Here is a 22,278-nt window from a genome sequence, read left to right on the forward strand (position 1 = left end):
CCTCAGGAAATATTCTATAGCTTAGAGCAGATGCTGGTCTAAATATGGTGTTTACATGAGAACTTGAAACATATCTTCTTGAAGTCATTCATCTAATTATCTCATAAATATTTATTTGGTACCTCCAAGCATTATTCTAGGTGCTTGGAATTGATAGCTTATGGTGAACCATGGATTCATGATCTCTGAAGAAGATTTAGCTTCGGAACCAGGGACCAGGCTTGATCACTCAAGAGCTTTTGTGTAGCAGAGTTTTATTAACGTGAAAAAGGGACAGAGAAAACCTCTGACATAAACATCAGAAGGGGACTGAGAGTGCCCCACTGGCTAGTCTTAGGGAGGTAAAAAAATATACTTTTTTCACTTGGTCATTACAGTAAATCAAAAGAATGTCTTAAGGTTGTAGACCCACTCCTACAATATACATTTTAAGATAACAGATTAGAACTAACAATAGAAAGATCTTACCAGACCCACTCCCATAATACACATTTTTAAGATGACAGGATTAGTCAGAAAGTTCTCAAGAAGGAGAAACAGTCCTCAAGCAGGATACATTGTTGTCATATAATCATTGGTACAGAGTTTAAGGGAAAACATATCCTTGAGCAAGATGAATTGTTTTGTTGTTCAGTCATCAGCTCTGGGCTTAAAGAAAAAAAATGTCCTTTTCTCCTTCTTGAGAACCAGACCCCTATCTTCTAGAGAGCCTCAGACCACCCACTCCCACAATATGTATCTTAAATTAACAAGATTAGAACTAACAATAGAAAGGTCTTACCAGACCCACTCCCACAAAGTCTTGAGATAACAAGGTTAGTCAGAAAACCTTGTTAAGGAGAAGCATGTCCTTGAGCATGTTACACTGACTAAAACAAAGCAATGTAGAAAATAAGTTTGTCTTTTTCTCCTTGAGAGCCCCAGGCCCTTTTCTCCTTCTCCAGGACTCTGGACCCCTTTCTCCTCCTGGAGCACCCTGGACTTCTTATCAACCTACCCAGGAGTTGGCTCTCAGAATCAAGTGGTGAAGAAAACAGTTTTTGTCCCAATAGACATTCTAGTGGAGGAGATAAATAATAAACAGATATTAATAGATAATATAGTGACAGCTGGTATACTGAAAAAAAAAAATAAAGCAGGTTAAAAGAAGAGAGAATGAAGGCTGATTGGAAAAGATTCTATTTTTTAAAAAGTGGTTAAAGATAGCCATTTTGATAAAGATCTTCTGAGGAGATCAGTTTTAAGCCAAAATGCATTTCCAGCAAAAAAAGGAAGAAAAGATGGCAGTGGGGAGAGGAGAAGCCTTGAGGCAGGAACATGCTTGGTGAGCTCCAGAAATAGCCAAAAGGCAAGTGTGGCTGTAACCCTATGACCCAGAGGGCAGGTGGGTAAGTTAAAAGTAGGCCTCTAGGGTAGATCATGCAGGAAGGCCATTGAGAAAAACTTTGGATTTTATTCTGCAATGATGGGGAAATTTTTTAGCTAAATTTTAGTTAGTATACATTCTTATTTTCTTAGACAAATTTTTAGAAGTGTAATTGCTGATTCAAAAGAATATACATTTTTTTCTTTTACTATATACATCTAAATTGTTCTCCATAAAAATTGTACCAGTTTTACACTCCTGTCGTGACTTTATTAGAGTGCTTATTTTAAGTGCTAGATTTGAATATTATTAAAAAAATCAAAAATAGAAACAATTTACTTTGTAGTGAGGTTAACCATTTTTATATGTTTATGTTATTTGTGATTCGGGATTACTTATTCCTATTTTTAATCTATTTTTGACTATTTTTAATCTATTTTGACTATTTTTAATCTATTATTGACTGTCTTTTAAAATATAGGTTTGTATGATCTCTTTTTATATATTTTCAAAATTTTCCATGTGTTAATGATATAGTTTATTATATAGATGTTTTAAAGTTTTATTTGTTGAAATCTTATAAACTTTTTTCTTTTATGATTGTTTCTGTCTTGGTATTATGCTTTGTAAGTAATTTTCTCTCTCCTAATTAAATAAATATTTACCTGTAGTTTCTCCTTCTAGTATTTTTATGTTTCCTCTTTTGTATGTTTGTATTTAAAATTTTGATCCATTTGAGTTTTTTCAAATAATTAAGCAATTTTTTGTATCCCATGATTTGACAGTTTCTCTTTTGTCCAATAATAAAACATTACTTTTATCATGCACAGAGTTGATGATTGATACAATTGATATATTGATACAATTTTCTTATTCTCTACTTTAAAATTCTTTTTAAAAGAATAATAAATGTTCAGTACTTATTGTACAAAAATGATTCAGAGAAATATAAAATATGAAGTCAATCCCTGAGATGGTTTTGTAAGCTACTTCATTTAAAATATATGATGAACATCTGTTTGTATCTATTCAGTTCAGTTCAGTTCAGTCGCTCAGTCGTGTCCGACTCTTTGCGACCCCATGAATCACAGCACGCCAGGCCTCCCTGTCCATCACCAACTCCCGGAGTTCACTCAGACTCACGTCCATCGAGTCAATGATGCCATCCAGCCATCTCATCCTCTGTCGTCCCCTTCTCCTCCTGCCCCCAATCCCTCCCAGCATCAGAGTCTTTTCCAATGAGTCAACTCTTCGCACGAGATGGCCAAAGTACTGGAGTTTCAGCTTTCGCATCATTCCTTCCAAAGAAATCCCAGGGCTGATCTCCTTCAGAATGGACTGGTTGGATCTCCTTGCAGTCCAAGGGACTCTCAAAAGTCTTCTCCAACACCACAGTTCAAAAGCATCAATTCTTCGGCCTTCAGCCTTCTTCACAGTCCAACTCTCACATCCATACATGACCACAGGAAAAACCATAGCCTTGACTAGACGGACCTTTGTTGGCAAAGTAATGTCTCTGCTTTTGAATATGCTGTCTAGGTTGGTCATAACTATAAATATAGATCTTCAAAAATTTTTAATTACTGCATGGACTCCATTATAAAGATTTTCCTACTCAAATCTACACTTAAAAATATAAGAAACTATATTGATTGTGAAGAGTTGTACACGACCGAGCAACTGAACACAAGCACATATTGAAAATATATTGTAAATACACATACACTACCAAAAACAGTAGGCACCAGATACAATGACTGGTACCAGATGGTATAAAAGTGTAGGTAAATGGGAATGAAGCCTGTAGTTCAGTTGAAAAAATGCAGACTTTGGTGTTGGCCTAAGTTTATTTCATCCCTGGATGTACTTCTGCTTTGTCATGGGACCTCAGGAAAGACACTTCACCCTTTGGAGCTTTAGTTTTGTCCACTATAAAATGGTATTTACTGCACATCTTTGTTATAAGGATTAGAGTAACTGAGTGACTATCTTGGAGGCTAATATAAAGTAAATGGTCAACAAGTGATACTCTTACTGTCTTTAGGGTTCATGGCTTTGTTTTAACAACTCATTACTTATGTGGGTCCTTACTCATCAGAGGTAATGCTGAGCTGCTGTTTGCTTCAAACAAGACTCACAGTTTTAATATGAGCAGAGGAGATCAGACCACTCCGGAACAAAATTAAGTTGGTTGCTTAGCATATGCAGTATCTATTATAAATGTAATGTGAGCCTCCACAACTTTTATTTTAGAGAGAGTAAGGTATTTGCCTTTAGAGTAGTTTTTTCATAGGTTTTATTTATTTTTTTGGCGGGGGGAGCAATTTTAGGTTCTCTGCAAAATTAAATGGAAAATACAGACAGTTCCCATATGTCCCCCATACATGAACAGCTGCCCTACTACCAACACCTCCTGTCAGAGTGGTACATTTGTACCATCAATGGACCTTACTGTGACACATTTTTATTCCTGGAAGTCTATAGTTTATATTATTATTCATTCTATGGATTTTGACAAATATATAATGATGTGTGCCCACCATCATAGTATCATTCAGAATAGTTTCACTGCCCTAGAGATCCTCTGTTCTCTACCTATTCATCCTTCTCTCCTTCTTTATCTCTAGTAGCCACTGATGCTTTTAGTGTCTCCATAGCGTTGCCTTTCCAGAACATCATATAATTGTCATCATATAGTCTGTAGCCAGAGTGCCTGATGAACTATAGAGAGATGTTCATGACATTGTACAGGAGACAGGAATCAAGACTATCTCCAAGAAAAAGAAATGCAAAAAAGCAAAATGGCTGTCTGAGGAGGCCTTACAAATAGCTGTGAAAAAAAGGGAAGTGAAAAGCAAAGGAGAAAAAAAAAAAGATATACCCATTTCAATGCAGAGTTCCAAAGAATGGCAAGGAGAGATAAGAAAGCCTTCCTCAGCGATCAATGCAAAGAAATAGAGGAAAACAATAGAATGGGAAAGACTAGAGAACTCTTCAAGAAAATCAGAGATACCAAGGGAACATTTCATGCAAAGATGGGCACAATAAAGGACAGAAGTGGTAGGGACCTAACAGAAGCAGAAGATATTAAGAAGAGGTGGCAAGAATACACAGAAGAACTGTACAAAAAAGATCGTCATGACCAAGATAATCTCTATGGTGTGATCACTCACCTAGAGCCAGACATTCTGGAATGTGAAGTCAAGTGGGCCTTAGGAAGCATCACTATGAGCAAAGCTAGTGGACGTGATGGAATTGCAGTTGAGCTATTTCAAATCCTGAAAGATGATGCTATGAAAGTGCCGCACTGAATATGCCACCAATTTTGGAAACCTCATCAGTGGCCACAGGACTGGAAAAGGTCAATTTTCATTCTAATCCCAAAGAAAGACAATGCCAAAGAATGCTCAAACTACCTCACAATTGCACTCATCTCACACGTTAATAAAATAATGCTCAAAATTCTCCAAGCCAGGCTTCAGCAATATGTGAACCGTGAACTTCCAGATGTTCAAGCTGGTTTTAGAAAAGGCAGAGGAAACAGAGATCAAATTGCCAACATCTGCTGGATCATGGAAAAAGCAAGAGAGTTCCAGAAAAACATCTATTTCTGCTTTATATGACAAAGCCTTTGACTGTATGGATCACAATAAACTGTGGGAAATTCTGAAAGAGATGGGAATACCAGACCACCTGACCTGCCTCTTGAGAAACCTATATGCAGGTCAAGAAGCAACAGTTAGAACTGGACATGGAAAAACAAACTGGTTCCAAATAGGAAAAGGAGTACGTTAAGGCTGTATATTGTCACCCTGCTTATTTAACTTATATGCAGAGTACAACATCAGAAATGCTGGGCTGGAGGAAGCACAAGCTGGAGTCAAGATTGCCGGGAGAAATATCAATAACCTCAGATATGCAGATGACACCACCCTTATGGCAGAAAGTGAAGAGGAACTAAAGAGCCTCTTGATGAAAGTGAAAGTGGAGAGTGAAAAAGTTGGCTTAAAGCTCAACATTCAGAAAACGAAGATCATGGCATCCGGTCCCATCACTTCATGGGAAATAGATGGGGAAACAGTGTCAGACTTTATTTTTCTGGATTCCAAAATCACTGCAGATGGTGATTGCAAAGCCATGAAATTAAAAGACACTTACTCCTTGGAAGGAAAGTTATGACCAACCTAGATAGCATATTCAAAAGTAGAGACATTACTTTGCCAACAAAGGTTCGTGTAGTCAAGGCTGTGGTTTTTCCAGTGGTCATGTATGGATGTGAGAGTTGGACTGTAAAGAAAGCTGAGCACTGAAGAAGTGATGCTTTTGAACTGTGGTGTTGGAGAAGACTCTTGAGAATCCCTTGGACTGCAAGGAGATCCAACCAGTCCATCCTAAAGGAGACCAGTCCTGGGTGTTCATTGGAAGGACTGATGTTGAAGCTGAGACTCCAATACTTTGGCCACCTGATGCAAAGAGCTGACTCATTTGAAAAGACCCTGATGCTGGGAAGGATTGCGGGCAGGAGGAGAAGGGGACGACAGAGGATGACATGGCTGGATGGCATCACCGACTTAATGGACATCGGTTTGGGTGGACTCTGGGAGATGGTGATGGACAGGGAGGCCTGGCGTGCTGCGGTTCATGGGGTCGCAAAGAGTCGGACACACCTGAGCAACTGAACTGAACTGAACTGAGTCTGTAGCCTTTCCAGATTTGCTTCTTTCAAGAAATAGGAAATATTTAACATCTGAATTCTCCTTTTCTAGAAAAAATGTATCTTAGATGATTACCCCCTGGAGCTCAACATGCTGATTCTTTCAAGGATCTGGGAGATAGGAAGCAGTCTTGTGCCTCGTCAGCCATCCCTGAGGTTGTTAGCGGGTTGAACTTTAGCAGGTTGAAGTGTTGCAACTACATTAGCCTTCACACCTTCTTTCTCCTGATATTTTTAACTATATTGGATTGAGTCCATAGTGTAGAGTTATAAATAGGGCAGGGTAGAGACACATGGGCAGGCTTATATTTAGGTGCCTCTTCAAACCTGTATCCTTAACTATTTACTTCACATTAGTTCAGTGGAAAGTGCTGGGCGCCGTGTGTGGGGGAAGAGAAGAAAACGAAGCAAGTGGGCTGGGCCTGACACCCCCCATTTAGCAGAATAAAAAGCTCACAGGTTAACCAGACCTTAAAAGTCAGTTTGGTGATTATTGGTTGTTGTTAAATCTGGTTAACTGCTGATCGCCCCTGTGATATCAAAATGTTTCTTCCAGTCAGGAGTAGTTTCTGGTTGACACGTTTTCTTTCCATCTTGATACACACCCAGTGATGTTATAGTCCCTCTTACATTTTGTGCCCTGGGCAGGTGCCCAGCTGGCTGTTGTCCACGGAACGTAGATAAAGCTGGCTTTTCCCTCTCAACTTGGAGTTCCTGAGGAAATCACCCTTAGCCCTGGCCCAGTCAGAGGCAAGAAGCCCTCTGAGCCTGCCCGGTGTCCCCCTGTGTAGCTGTGGTGTTGTTCACAGACAGGTGAACTTAAAAGCTTCTTGTACCATTCTGCCTCCTGCCTGGGAGCCCTCATCAGGAAGGTAAAGGGAAGAAAATGAGAAGGGGAAGAAAGACGTAAGTATTATGGACGAGGAATTGGGGCTGGACCCTCAGATAGAATAGCATCTGTGAACAGCCAGCAGGCCAGTCATCTAAGGCAGAGGCTCATGAAGGGCCAGATATTATTAATACTGTTTTAGGTATCATGGGTCATTTGGTCTCTGTCATGTCTACTCAGCTCTGCTATTATAGCGTGAAAACTGCTGTATATAATTTACAAAGGAATGGACCTGTCTGTGCTCCTGTAAAACTTTACTGATACATGTCCATTCTTAGTTCACTGGCCACCCAAAAACAGATAGGAAGCTGCATTAGGCCTGTGGGTTGTAGTTTGCAGACCTGGTCTAGGCTAGTACAGGAAACATGAAGTCTGTAAGTTTGACAGTATCTATGCTCTGTTCTCTGGAGAAATACTTTTTGTGCTCACTTAGGAGAAAGAAATGGCAACCCACTCCAGTGTTCTTGCCTGGAGAATCCCAGGGACAGGGGAGCCTGGTGGACTGTTGTCTTTGGGGTTGCACAGAGTTGGACACGACTGAAGCGACTTAGCAGCAGCAGCAGCAGTAAAGCTGAGGGCTTCCCTGATGGCTTGGATGGTAAAGAATCCGTCTGCAATGCAGGAGACCCTAATTTGATTCCTGGGTCGGGAAGTTCCCCTGGAGAAGGGATACGTGACCCACTCCAGTGTTCTTGGGCTTTCCTGGTGGCTCAGATGGTAAAGAATCCACCTGCAGTGTGGAAGACCTGGGTTTGACCCCTGGGTTGGGAAGATCCGCTGGAGGAGGGCATGGCCACCCACACCAGTATTCTTGCCTGGGGAATCCCCATAGACAGAGGAGCCTGATGGGCTACAGTCCATAGGGTCACAAAAAGTCGGATATGACTGACTGACTAAGCATAGCGTAGTAAAGCTGAGGGCTCCCCAGATGGTGCTAGTGGTGAAGAACCCACCTGCCAATGCAGAAGACATAAGAGGTAAGAGACAAGGGTTCGATCTCTGGGTCAGGAAGATCCCCTGGAGGAGGGCATGACAGCCCACTCCAGTATTCTTGCCTGGAGAATCCCATGGACAGAGGAGCCTAGTGGGGTACAGTGCATAGGGTTGCAAAGACTTGGATATGGCTGAAGCGACCTGGCGTGCACACACTTACAGTAAAGCTGAGTGAAAAATAACTTTGTAAATGCAGAGTAAATACAAGGAGCTGGGAGTTTGGCTGATCTTTGGGCAACAGAGAGGAAGCATCCCCCCAGGGAAGCCAGCTGGGATAGTAGCAGCAAAATGCAAAGTGAGAACCAGAGAGCAGTGAGTGCCTGATGGCGTCACACCATTGCAAGTTCATTCTCTGCTGTGATCTTGCAGGGTCTGTGTTTGGTTTTAATAGGGGAACCCAATCTTCATTTCCACATCTCCACGTATTTCTTTGATAATGAAACTATGTGTGTCCTAGTCGCTTAGTCATGTCCGACTCTTTGCAACCCCATGGACTGTAGCCCACCAGGCTCCTCTGTCCGTGGGATTCTTCAGGTAAGAATACTGGAGTGGGTTGCCATGCCCTCCTCCAAGGGATCTTCCTGACCCAGGGATTGAATTCAGGTCTCTGGCACTGCAGGCAGATTCTTTGCCATCTGAGCCAACAGGGAAGCCCTAATGAAACTGTAATAGTTATAGCTCATCGTGCTTTCATTTCAGGTATTTTGTTAGACTTTTACATTTAAAAATATTTTTAGTATTTTTAGGATGCTAATGCCATGGCAACTTTGTTTGAAAGGTAATGGTCTCTTAAATAGATGGAGCTTTAGCCTTGAGGATGGGATGGGCCAGCGTATGAAATGCTTGCAATCCTAGGCCAAGAGTTAATTGATTTTTAGATAATAAATAAATATCATTACTAGTTTATTTCATGTTTATTTAATTAATTATTTTTGCATATTTAATCACCTACTGTATTTTTTATCACCAGGATCCTTACTACAGATTTAATAACCTTGACTATAGATGGATAGCCTTGGATAACTGGACCTATATCAAGAAATTTAAACTCCACTCTGATATGAGGTACATATGTGTATATATCTATATTTATATCTATGTCTGTTTATTCATTTATTATTATTATTATTTGAACTTTTCTTCTTTTTCTGTTTGCAGTAATCTTTTGTTTGTTTAGGTTACATTGTCATACTAAAGCCTGAACTATAAAAGTGAAAATATGATTTATGTTTTGATTTGTGTATGAGGATTGTGCTGCTGATCATCAGTCACAGAATTATCTCTTATTCAGTCATTTTTTTCCAGTGGTTATAATGGCATCACCTAGACTTAGTTCTTTTATCTGCCTTTTCTTTTCCCTGCTCTCCCAGTAATCCAAACGTGTATATATTTACAATATTGTCACATAGTCTTAGATATACATCATTTGTTTGATATAGTGTTAACCAGCCACAGAAACTATGGTATTGGCCTTATATCATGAGGACACGAGGAAAGATATGGTATAGTTTTCAGTAATGTCCTATGTAGCAGAATGTAACCCAATTATATGTGCATGTGCTGAGTTGCTCAGTCATGTCCGACTCTTTGCAATACCATGGACTGTAGCCTGCCAGGCTCCTCTGTCCATGGAATTTTTCAGGCGAGAATACTGGAGTGACTTGCTATTTCCTACTCCAGGGGATCTCCCTGACCTATAGACTGAACCTGCGTCTCCTGCACTGGCAGACAGATTCTTTACCACTGGGCCACGTTGGAAGCTTCAACCTAATTATATTAATATCTATCACCATTATTGTTAAATTAAAAAAAAACCCTCTGTCCTTTTAATATGACCTTTTTTGGGGGGTGGGGCGTAATTAATCACTAGCTTCTTAAAAGAGAAATAAAGCCAGAAAATAGTGCTCAATATCATGGAGTTACAGTGTTCCAGACTCTTATTTCCAGCTAATACTTAAAATATCTCCAATAGGGGGTGCTCTTTCATCCTGGACTCAACATTTAGTTAACCAATTGACTGTCCGACTTAAAGCTTGCATCAGATTCCAGCCATCTCATTGTTTCTCTGAGTATAATATCTTCCCAATCTCCCATGCCCAAGGAGTTTTGGGCTTATCATATCTTTTCTTCATCTTCCTGTATTTGGCCTGTTTCTGAGTCCTGTTAATTTTTGCCTATCATTTCTCTTGATTCAGCCCCTGCCTCCTCATTTCTAAGTTTCCATCTTTGCCTAGGCCTTTATACCTGGCCTTTATACCTTTGCCTAGGCCTTAATACCTGGCGTTAGGCCTGTGCTACCTACTAAGATTTCTTGCTTTGTCTTTGTATTCTCTAGTCTTCTTTATGTAGAAACATTAGATTCATCCCTTCCAAATTCTTATTTATTTTATTTTTTGGCTGCTTTGGGTCTCTACTGCTGTGCTCAGGCTTTCGTTATTGCTGTGGGAGTTACTCTCTAGTTGCGATGTGCAGGCTTCTCATTGCCATGGCTTCTTTTGTTGCATATCATGGGCTCTGGGCTTCAGCAGTTGTGGTACATGGGCTTAGTCGCCCCGAGGCATGTGGGATCTTCCTGGACCAGGGATTGAACCAGTTAGGTGAATTCTTAACCACTCAACCTCCAGGAAAGCCCCCAAATGTTTATTTTACCATGATATTCTCGCTTAAGAATGAGAGTGTCTTCCTTTTAATTGGCAGATCAAGTTGAACCTTCTCTGCTTGTCTATGAAAATGCTGCTTACTGTTGCAAATCCCATACCACTTCCTGCATCCTCATCCCCCTAGTCCTCTCCCAGACCTAGGCAACTGCTAATTTATTTTTTATCTCTATGCATTTTTCTCTTCTGGAAATCTGAAAGAAATGGATTTGTACAGTATATACCTCCTTTATGACTGGCTAATTTCACTTAGCATAATGATGTTTTCAAGTTCAAGTTCTGTGTTGTCATGTCCACCAGTACTTCATTTGTTTTTATTGCTGAATACTATTTTATTGTATGGATATACCACATTTTATTTATTTTGTTCTTTAAACTCTTGTTTCCTTCTGAAGTCCTTCCTTATAATAAACTCTGATATCACTTGTAGTCTGTTCATCAAGACTATATCACAAAGTAGAAGAGATTGAAAACTTTCTCTTTGTTTCCTGTGTTTTAGACTTGAATGCTAAACAGATTTCAGATTCCTTAAATTCAGAGACTGTTTTAGTTCTCTGTAAGGTTTAGCAGAGTACTGGGCACATAATATTTACTCATAGATACTTGCTAGTTGGTTAATATGTTCTCTTACTGTCAGTAAATGTAATAGTTTGTGAAAATGTTTTGTGTCTGTTATCAATATTGAACTTGATTCAAATAAGAACTTTGTGAAGCTCTAGGGGAAAAGTCAATGCATGGAAATTAGAAGTCATGGTCGTGATTTGATAATGATTGAAATATTATCAAGAAAGTTAAACTGGATGACTCAACATAAAAATGTATTAAAGCAGTATTTCTGAAAATTTTATTGAAAATTGCCTTCCAAGAATGTATATTTTCTCTGAAATACTTATTCCTTTCATTCTTAATAAAAAAAGACTAGTTATCTAAGTTAATGTTTTATTCATCTTGTTTTAAAAATCTCTTTTTTTAGCACATGGAGTAAAGTAAATTTGGTTTTTGAGGGTATCGATACAGTTGCAGTAGTCCTGCTCAACAGTGTTCCCATTGGCAAAACAGACAACATGTTCAGAAGATACGTAAGTACATAATGACATCAGGTTAAAAAGAACCACTGTTTGTATTTGTGTGCATTGTTATCACGAGCAGCGAGAACAAGTCCTTTGATGCAATGGGTAAGTTACTTTATCTCTCAGTTGCCGTATTTGTTGAATGATGAAGACACTCAAGCCCTATAAAATTATTGTGAGGATTTAATGAGTTAATTGTATGAAATGATTGGTTTAGTTTTTGGCACATAGGAAATGTTGGAAAATGCTGTTCCCTTCTCTGTTGTTTGGAATCCAGAGTTTCAAGGGAAATGACAGCTGACAAGCCATTTTTAAAAGGAAGTATTCCTTCCTTTCTGGAAGTGTTACCTGAAGAGATTGTATCCTGATCTCCCTTCCCTGTTAAGGGTAGACTTTTCAAAACAAAAATAACTTATGACTTAGAAACTACATGCTATGCATACCAGAGGGTCAGGTTATTATGAGGTATCTAGGAAATACTTGGCAATTCAAAGCCATATGTAAATAGCAAGAGCAGACTTTCCAGGACTAAACACAGTCTCTGTTTGCACTGTTGGCCTAGGACCATCATCTCTCAGTAAAAATAGCAGGAGAAAACCTAGAAATCTACGTTTGGGTAGGAGAATGTGATCAGTTATAACTAAAAGTTGGCAACTAAGTTATACAAGCTGGATTTAGAAAAGGCAGAGGAACCAGCAGTCAAATTGCCGACCTCAGCTGGATCATAGAAAAAGCAAGAGAGTTCCAGAGAAACATCTACTTCTGCTTTATTGACTACATCAAAGCCTTTGACTGTGTGGATCACAATAAACTGTGGAAAATTCTTCAAGAGATGGGAATACCAGACCACCTGACCTGCCTCCTGAAAGATCTGTGTGCAGGCCAAGAAGCAACAGTTAGAACTAGACATGGAACAACAGACTGGTTCCAAATTGGCAAAGGAGTATGTCAAGGCTGTATATTGTCACCCTGCTGATTTAGCTTATATGCAGATTACATCATGTGAAATGCCAGGCTGGATGCAGCACAAGGTGGAATCAAGATTGCTGGGAGAAATATCAGTAACCTCAGGTATGCAGATGACACCACCCTTATGGCAGAAAGTGGAGAGGAACTAAAGAGCCTCTTGATGAAAGTGAAAGTGGAGAGTGAAAAAGTTGGCTTAAAGCTCAACATTCAGAAAACGAAGATCATAGCATCCGGTCCCATCACTTCATGGCAAATAGATGGGGAAATAGTGGAAACAGTGTCAGACTTTATTTTCTTGGGCTCGAAAATCACTGCAGATGGTGATTGTAGCCATGAAATTAAAAGACACTTGCTCCTTGGCAGAAAAGCCATGACCAACATAGACAGTATATTAAAAAGCAGAGACATTACTTTGCCAACAAAGGTCCATCTAGTCAAGGCTATGGTTTTTCCAGTGGTCATGTATGGATGTGAGAGTTGGACTGTGAAGAAGGCTGAAGGCCGAAGAATTGATGCTTTTGAACTGTGGTGTTGGAGAAGACTCTTGAGAGTTCCTTGGACTGCAAGGAGATCCAACCAGTCCATTCTAAAGGATGGGTGTTCATTGGAAGGACTGATGCTGAAGCTGAAACTCCAGTACTTTGGCCACCTCATGCGAAGAGTTGACTCATTTGAAAAGACCCTGATGCTGGGAGGGATTGGGGGCAGGAGGAGAAGGGGACGACAGAGGATGAGATGGTTGGATGGCATCACCGACTTGACGGACATGAGTTTGAGTAAGCTCCGGGAGTTGGTGATGGACAGGGAGGCCTGGCATGCTGCAGTCCATGGGGTCACAAAGAGTCAGACATGACTGAGCAACTGAACTGAACGAAGTTATACTATCTTGGAGAAGTTCTTTCTTCAGCAAAAAGGCTAGACCTAAAGATTTCAATTACTTTATGCATCTTTCATACATTCTGCCTGTGTCTAAAATTTTATACATGAGGATGCTTTCATATTTGTTCTTTCTGTTTAATTTAGAGCTTTGATATTACACATACGGTCAAAGCAGTGAACATCATTGAGGTGCGTTTCCAGTCACCAGTGGTATATGCGAACCAGAGGAGCGAACGTCACACTGCCTACTGGGTGCCCCCCAACTGCCCTCCACCTGTGCAGGATGGCGAATGTCATGTCAACTTTATTCGCAAGGTAAGGCTCTCACAGTGGAGGGGCGTTAGCCTTAAGGATGGGATGATGGTATATGAAATGCTTGTTTGAAGACTCCAGTTGTATTTCAGAAGATGGGCATCTCTCTCCTGCCCTTAGTGGGATTTATAGTGAAAATTAGAAATAAGAACCAAACGTTATATGAATTTTTGAGGAGAACTTTTCTTTCTAGGTTCCCTTCTTTAGGAGTACCTAAGAACTTAGATAACATTGGACAAAGAAGAAAGATAGGTGACTGATAATGCACCTTTACAGTTTTTATTTTGGCTCTGCCACGAGGCTTGCAGGATCTTTGTGTCCTGACCAGCGATCAAACCCATGCCCCCTGCAGTGGAAGGCCAGAATCCTAACTACTGGACTGCCAGGGAATTCCTCGTTTCAATTTTTTTTAAAAGCACTTAAGCTTATCAAGCTTTACCTCAGACTGTAGGGTTCATATTTATGAGCAATAGTTGTTACTAGCCTTCTGCACCTGTTAATGCATTTGTTGATGTGCAATATTTTCCTGCGAGGTTCTCATAACATCTAACAAAAGATAACAAAGCCACAGGTGATTATTTCCTTTGAGTCTGTTCTCAATCTAGATGACTAATACAAGGATGAATTAGTATATTATGTCACACTTAGTTTTTAATTTTATTTTAAAAAAGTTTAATTGTGGTAAAATACACATAACACAAAATTTACCATCTTAATTCTTTTAGGTGTACATGCAGTAATATTAATTATATTCACATTGTGTGAAATCAGTCTCCAGAACTGTTTCATCTTGCAAAACAAACTCTGTACTCATTAAAAAAACAACTCCCCACTTTCCCCCAACTCTCAGCCCCTGGCAACCACCATCTTTCAAATTCTAGGAGTTTTAATCCTCTAGATACCTCATACCAGTAGAATCATACAATATTTGTCTATTTGTGACTGACTTAGTTCACTTAAACAATCTTTTATAACCTAATTTTGGACGTGCTCTCATCACTGCTCTATTCTGTGAGTTAAAAGTGATTCATTGGGTCATATCATACTCAGATATCAATATAATGTCTTCAAGTTTCATCTATGTTGTAGCGCATCCTAGAATTTCCTTCCTTTTTTAAGGCTGACTAATATTCCATTGTATATAGATCCACGGGAGCCTAAAGCTCATTGTGTCCAACACTGCACCTGGGATCTGAACCCTGCTCCCAGGGCTCTCTGTCTCACTGAATGGAGTACCATTTGCAGCAGTTGCTCAAGCCAGAAACCTCAGAGTTATTTTTGATACCTCCCTGTCTCTTTTTAAAAAGAGATTCAGAAGTCCTTTTGATGATGCGGATGTTACCTTTTTAGTAGTTACTGAGTCTGCTCATGCTTCATCTCTACTCCCACACTTGGGTTCCATCTGTTACCATTTCTTGCATCAAGTATTGCTCTGGTTGCACAACTGGTACCCAATGACCTCGTTTGCCTCACTCCAATTAATTTGCCCAAGGAACAACCAGAGTGTTCCTTTTAGATAAAAATCATTGCGGCACCACCCCTCCCCCACCCCCCTTGAAACTCTTCAACAGTTTATCATTGCTTTTAGGCTAAAGTCCAAAGTTCTTAGCTAAGTTTGGCCCATGCGCCCACTGTTCTGGTCTTCTGCTGGTCTCTTCGCGCTGTTTTCATTTCCTGGAACGCACCGTGTTCTCTAGCATCTTGAGGCCTTCATCCATGCTGTTCCTTCTGAAAGCATGCCTTCACTCCCTCTCCCCTAAACACCCTGGGCAAGTGGTACTCACCTTTCAAGTCTCTATTTAAAAGTCACTATTATTCGGGGGAACTTGTCTTGACACCATTATATGTTCCCTGGCTATTTCCTTTATGACTATTTGTTCAATTTGTTTCCTTTATTTTCCTTTGTGACTATTTGTTCAGTGCCTGAATCTCTTGCTATATACTGTGAGTGCTGCAAGCAGAAGGACGGTTTCTGTCTGGTATGTTAATATACTCCCAGGGCGAAACAGAGAGCACTGCACACATATTTTTGAATAAGTGAAAACTTTTATTTGGAGAGATTATATAAATTAGAGTGATTTGTAACCCTTGCTGGGGAAAATAATCTGCCTTATAAGATGTTGAATATTTTTGCCCTCCTCCTTCTCTCTATCCCTAATAAAATAATTACATATCTGAACTTAAAAACCCTGCAGTAACTATCCCCAAGATGGTCTTCATTCTGAACATGAAATCGTTAAGTCCTGATTTTATGCGGATACAGATGCTGTGAAGTGGTTTTAGTTCTTTGTTTTTCTCTGTAATGGAAACTGAATTTTCTCTGTTACAGATAAGTACAGAACTTAGGAAATAATATCAAATGCTTAAATGAGAACAATGTGGCCAGATCCTTAGGCTCTGTTCTGCAAGTGCACCCTTCAAGAAGATCTCAGTACTTCCTCTGGTGCTTGTTCTCTTTTAAAAGCTTAACTCAGCCTCACACATTTTAATTGACTGTGTTTTGGAAATTTTTTTCTTTTCTTTTATGAAGTGGAAGTTAGAAAAATTCTGCTCTGGTTACCTGTGTCAGGGTCTGAAGTCTTTTTTTTTTTTTTTAATGAAGTGATGAGACTGAATGCCATGATTTTAGTTTTTGAATGTTGAGGGCTTTTTTTTTTTTTTTTCATTTTTCTTGCTATTTTGTTTTTTTCTACTTTCAAAGATTTATTTATTTTTAATTGAAGGGTAATTGCAATAGGTGTGTAAATTCTGAACTTATTATTTCTGGGATGTAAGTTCATAACCTAGGACTTCTGAATTCATCCTGGAGGAAATAGGGGTTTGCAAGTCTAGCCAGAGTTTCTTGTCTGTTTATGTATATTTTTATCTTTCAGTATGTTTCCTCATTTTTTATAGTTAGAAGGAAAGTTATGACTAACCTAGACAGCATATCAAAAAGCAGAGACATTACTTTGCCAACAAAGGTCTGTCTAGTCAAGGCTATGGTTTTTCCAGTGGTCATGTATGGATGTGAAAGTTGGACTGTGAAGAAGGCTGAGCGCCGAAGAATTGATGCTTTTGAACTGTGGTGTTGGAGAAGACTCTTGAGAGTCCCTTGGACTGCAAGGAGATCCAGCCAGTCCATTCTGAAGGAGATCAGCCCTGGGTGTTCATTGGAAGGACTGATGTTGAAGCTGAGACTCCAATACTTTGGCCACCTGATGCAAAGAGCTGACTCATTTGAAAAGACCCTGATGCTGGGAGGGATTGGGGGCAGGAGGAGAAGGGGACGACAGAGGATGAGATGGTTGGATGGCATCACCGACTTGACGGACATGAGTTTGAGTAAGCTCCGGGAGTCGGTGATGGACAGGGAGACCTGGCATGCTGCAGTCCATGGGATCACAAAGAGTCAGACATGACTGAGTGACTGAACTGAACTGAATAGTAGGTTCAGAGATATTTTGAAGAAATTTGAAGAGTCTCTATTGTGTTGCTTCAGTGTAATATGCTTTTGAAGGATAAATGTAAATAATTAGATTTTATAGTCTTGGAAGTTTTCTACCAAATTTAACTATGTTGCCTAGGTTGATCGATTAGTTATTGTATTAAGTTATCTATTGCTATGTAACAATTATTCCAAAATTTATCAGCTTAAAACAAGATTTGTTATCACAGTTTCTGTCAGGAATGCAGGTGTGTCTTAGCTGGGTACTTCTGGCTCAAGGTCACTCATGAGGTTACTGACGAACTCTGGACCAGGGCTGCAGTCACTTTAAGCCTGGGTGAGGCCTGCCTAAGCTCCACCATGTGCTTACTGGTGGGCCTGAGATCGGCCTCCAGGCTCGCTCATGTGGGCCTTTTCCAGAACTGCCTCGCAGCATGGCAGCCAATTTCCCTCTTGGCCAAGAGAGAGCTGAGTGAGCACCTCAGACAGAAGGTACAGTCTTTTATAACCTACTTTTGGACATGCTCTCATCGCTGCTGTATTCTGCTGGTTAAAAGTGATTCATTAGGTCATGTCATACTCAAGGGAAGGGGTTACACGAGGGTGTGAATACCAGGAGCCGTGCATTGTGGGTCATTTTAGATGCCATGAATGGGATACACACACTATCATGGACTTAATTCTGTGCCCCTACCCCCAAATTTATATATTGAAGTGCTGACCCTCAATAAGTTCAAAATGTCTCCCTGTTTGGAAGTGAGAACTTTAAAGAGGTGATTAAGTTAAATGAGACCATTAGGATTAGTCCTAATCCAGTATCATTCCCTGAAGCTCAAACAGTAGAGAATCTGCCTGCCATGCAGGAGACCAGGGTTTGATCCCTGGGTTGGGAAGTTCCTCTAGAGAAGGGAATGGCAATCCACTCCAGAATTCTTGCCATGGACAGAGAAGCCTGGTGGGCTACAATCCGTGGGGTTGCAAAGAGTCGGACACAACTGAGCAACTAACACACACCATATCATTGATGTGCTTATCAGAAGAGGAAATTTGGACATTAAGGGTGTATGTGTGTGGTCACAGAGGAGGCTGCTAAGGGCACTGTGAGAAGGCAGCCGTCTGCAAGCCCAGGAAGCCAAACCTACCAGCACCTTGGTCTTGTACTTCCTCACCCCTAGAAATGTGCAAAACTTAATTTCTGTTGTTTAAGGCACCCAGTTTGTGGTATTTTGTTACGGCAGCCCTGGCAAACCAATATACACATACGTACTATTTTAAAGGAAAAGGTTTTTCATAATGTTTAAGTCTCATGGTAATTAGAGCCTATCTTCTTTTTTTCCCTTGAAATTACAGATGCAGTGTTCCTTTGGATGGGACTGGGGACCTTCTTTTCCTACCCAGGGCATCTGGAAAGATGTTAGAATTGAAGCCTATAATGTTTGTCATCTGAACTACTTCATGTTTACCCCCATCTACGGTAAGCTAAGAGCTGTGATTTTTTGTTTTTCTTTTCTGAGCCTCCTCTGTATTATAAACATTGGCTTTATAATTTGAAAATATGCAAATATACAGTTGACCTTGAATAACATGGGTTTGAACTGTGCAGGTCCACTCATATGTTTTAATGAGTTTGTTTTAATGAATATTACAGTCCTGCATGATCTAAGGTCTGTTGAACCCATGATTCAGAACTGCAGATATGGAGGGCTGACTTTGAGCATCAGTGGATTTTGGTACCTCCAGCAGGTCCTGGAACCAATCTGTTGTGGTTAATGAGGGACAAGAGTACTTTTCAGAGACTTACTTTTAAAAAATTTTTACGGCACATTAAGTTTAGAAAAGTGAAAAATAAGTACAAACTGATCTGTCATGAAAATTTATTTTCCATGGAAAAACCCAAACGAACTTTTTTGGCCAACCCAATATAAAGCAGGTAAGTAGGTGGGTGGGTAGCTACCTTTTAATATATTCTGAAAAATAAAAAATAAATGAGAGGAAGAAAGAAAGGAAGGAGAGAGGGAGGTGAGGAGGGAAGGAAAGAATGAAGGAAGGAACTCTGTTTTCCTAGCTATGTATTCTTTCTTAAAAGAGTGGGTCTGCTGGCTTGCACTCCTTTTTGCTGCCCCTGTAGTCACTTTCAGAACTCCATGGTGCTGAGTTCTTGGTTTGCTTAAATCACTGGGCTGACTTTCTATCACTGCACATTTTGTCCTCTGAAGGCCATGACATACCAGCCTCGTTAAGAGTTGAAAGTAAACTGGAAAGCAAACAAGGCATTAAAGAAACTCGGGTACAGTAAAGAACACTGCTTTTTGTTTTGGAAACAGCATTGAAAAAACCCTCAGAAATCTCACAGATGTCAACAAATTGGTTGAGTGCTGGTCAAATATTTGTTGAGCTCTTTGTTCAGCGCTGTGTATGTTTGGCTTAGAAAAGAACTGCAAGTTGGTTGTGGTGTGGAGGGGAGAGATAAGCAATTATCAAACCAAATTAGATTGTGTTGCAGTCTTCGGGATGGCAACCCCAGTAATTTGGAAATTCAGAGATCAGAAGATTTGAGAAGTTAGAGAAGTCAGGGTGAAGGTGGAGGCAAATGGGATTTTAAATGGTAGCTCATGATGCTCAGTCCAGTTCACTGCAGGCCTAACTAGACGTCGTTTATATGCAAGGATGTGATGCATCCATACAAGAATTCTGGTGTCTTTAGGGCCCGTTGACCCTAGATTGCTCCACATGGAGCCAAATCTGTGTTTTCTGAAGGCAGAAGATGAAAGCACATCAGAGATGGTTGATAATTGAGGAGGCTATTAGGTGCTGCTGGCATTTTTAAATGTTAAAAAGGCATTAAAGGCCCTGATGTAAATTGCACATATAAATGTGGCTATTTAGAGCTTTCTAGTTTAGTGTTTCTCAAACTGTTCTTCAGAGACTCAACCCAAACTGAGCCTTGCTATAAAATCAAATACATAATGGTTCATTCTCCCCAACCCCCATCCATAATTTTTCTCAGGTATATATAATAAAACTTACTGTAAGAGAGGGGCCTGATTTCCCCAAAAGTTATTTATTCAATAGCTTAAAGTTTAATCAGCGTTTGGGTGGTTAGAAAAAGTGCTCTGAGTTCCGGTATTCTGATATCTGAAAAAATTTGAGTAGCACTGCTCTGCTGCTGCCGCCGCTAAGTCACTTCAGTCGTGTCCGACTCTGTGTGACCCCATAGACGGCAGCCCACCAGGCTCCCCCATCCCTGGGATTCTCCAGGCAAGAATTCTGGAGTGGGTTGCCATTTTCTCCTCCAATGCATGAAAGTGAAAAGTGAAAGTGAAGTCACTCAGTCGTGTCCGACTTGTAGTGACCCCATGGACTGCAGCCCACCAGGCTCCTCCGTCCGTGGGATTTTCCAGGCAAGAGTACTGGAGTGGGGTACCATTGCCTTCTCCGAGCACTGCTCTAGTTTAATTTAAAAGCTTGAATATGAACCTAAATATTTCTTTCTGATTGTGAGTCATTAAGGTTCAGTTTATTAGCCATTAGTGACTAGGATGAATTTTACTTGAATTAAATCAATTTAAGTGATGCTTAAAATTTAATTTAGACTCACTGTAATTAATTAATTATCCACATCAAGTACATTTTTGATGTCTTATGACTACAATATATTTTGTACTTAAAAAAGAGAAAAATATGTTTCTAGTTCAGAAGATGTGTCCTATGCATATTAATCAGTAATTCTTATATTTTTGATAAATTTAATAGATTTCAATTTGGTTGCTTGATGTAATAGAGAAAATGGAAGCATAAACTTACAAAGCATTAGGAGAGAAACTTCCTTTAGGAGTTTTCCCAGAATTTTTTTTTTCAGTTTGTATTTGGAAGATAGCAATCATCACTGAAATAGGGTGGGAAGATTTGGGAGAATGGCAGAAAAAAAAAAAAAAGAAAATGAGAATAAACTAATATATTTTGGATACTTTTTCATTTATTTTGTACACACTTTAAAGCAGGGTTGTGAGAGTTACCAAACATTTTTTAACAGGAGTAATTCAGAATCTAAAGTAGATACACATTATTTTTATTTAAATCAAATACCATATTCATTTTTAAAATTGAAGTGTGAAATGAGGTTAATCAAAATTAATGCAAGCAGTGGCTAATCTCTGTATACTAATACTACAGTTAGTTTGCATTTAATTCTTATAAATGTATATATTGAGCTTATAATGATTGTCTCTATAATAAAGGAAGAAAGCAAATAAACTAATCTAATATCTAGTAATTTCAGTCAATTTATTATGAAAGGCTAAACTACTTTGACTTTGTGGCACTTTCTGCTTTCTGCCTGTTGCGGTTAGAAGAAAATAACTTTTTGCTTTTCCAAATATTCAATTTATTTCTTTATTTAAAATTAGTGTGCTTACCCCTAAAGATCAAATGACCAACCATAGTTCTCCAATTTAATTATATAAAGTATGACAGAAAAAAGCTATTAGACTTTAAAAATTAACTTGAAATTTTTATTAATTAATTTTCTTTACATATATATATATACACATATATATATTTGTCTCTTTCTACATTCTTAACTTTTTATCATAGTGCACTTTTCAATATCCTTTAGTCATTTGTTTGATTTCCCTCGGCTTCCTAAATGATTTTCAAGTATTCTTAATGTTTAAGGTAATAAAAACAAATTTGTATTTGAAAAAAACACTGAGGTCAAAGGGAAACAAGAGTTGCTCTCATTGTCTCTTAGACTCTTATTTAGGTTTTAAGAGATACTGATGTATTGATATGATTTTCTTTAAAAGTTTATTAGAAAATATTTATTTGAATGCATATATGTGTGTGTGAGAGAGACAGAGACATATATTCATATATTGATCATCTCATATTTGTAATCTGATGTAAATTGTTCATATTAGGCCCTAAAATTTATTAGGGAGGGATGGTTGTTTACTTTTATGAACTTTGCATAAGGTTACGTAGACATTTTAAGTCCAAATAT

General features: G+C 39.3%; 1 protein-coding gene across 2 annotated transcripts in view; it reads left to right on the forward strand.

The window, feature by feature from the left end:
• Positions 1-22,278, forward strand: part of MANBA (mannosidase beta) — a 127,666-nt gene that overhangs the window by 2,243 nt on the left and 103,145 nt on the right. For both annotated transcript variants that reach the window (XM_019962379.2, XM_019962381.2), the window contains exons 2-5: positions 8,933-9,027; positions 11,593-11,698; positions 13,682-13,852; positions 18,627-18,750. In XM_019962379.2, the coding sequence (XP_019817938.2) occupies positions 8,933-9,027; positions 11,593-11,698; positions 13,682-13,852; positions 18,627-18,750 (496 nt within the window). The remainder of the gene's footprint in view (positions 1-8,932; positions 9,028-11,592; positions 11,699-13,681; positions 13,853-18,626; positions 18,751-22,278) is intronic.

This window comes from Bos indicus, chromosome 6 (assembly GCF_029378745.1).
Source record: "Bos indicus isolate NIAB-ARS_2022 breed Sahiwal x Tharparkar chromosome 6, NIAB-ARS_B.indTharparkar_mat_pri_1.0, whole genome shotgun sequence".
In the NCBI taxonomy this organism is placed as follows: Eukaryota; Metazoa; Chordata; class Mammalia; order Artiodactyla; family Bovidae; genus Bos; species Bos indicus.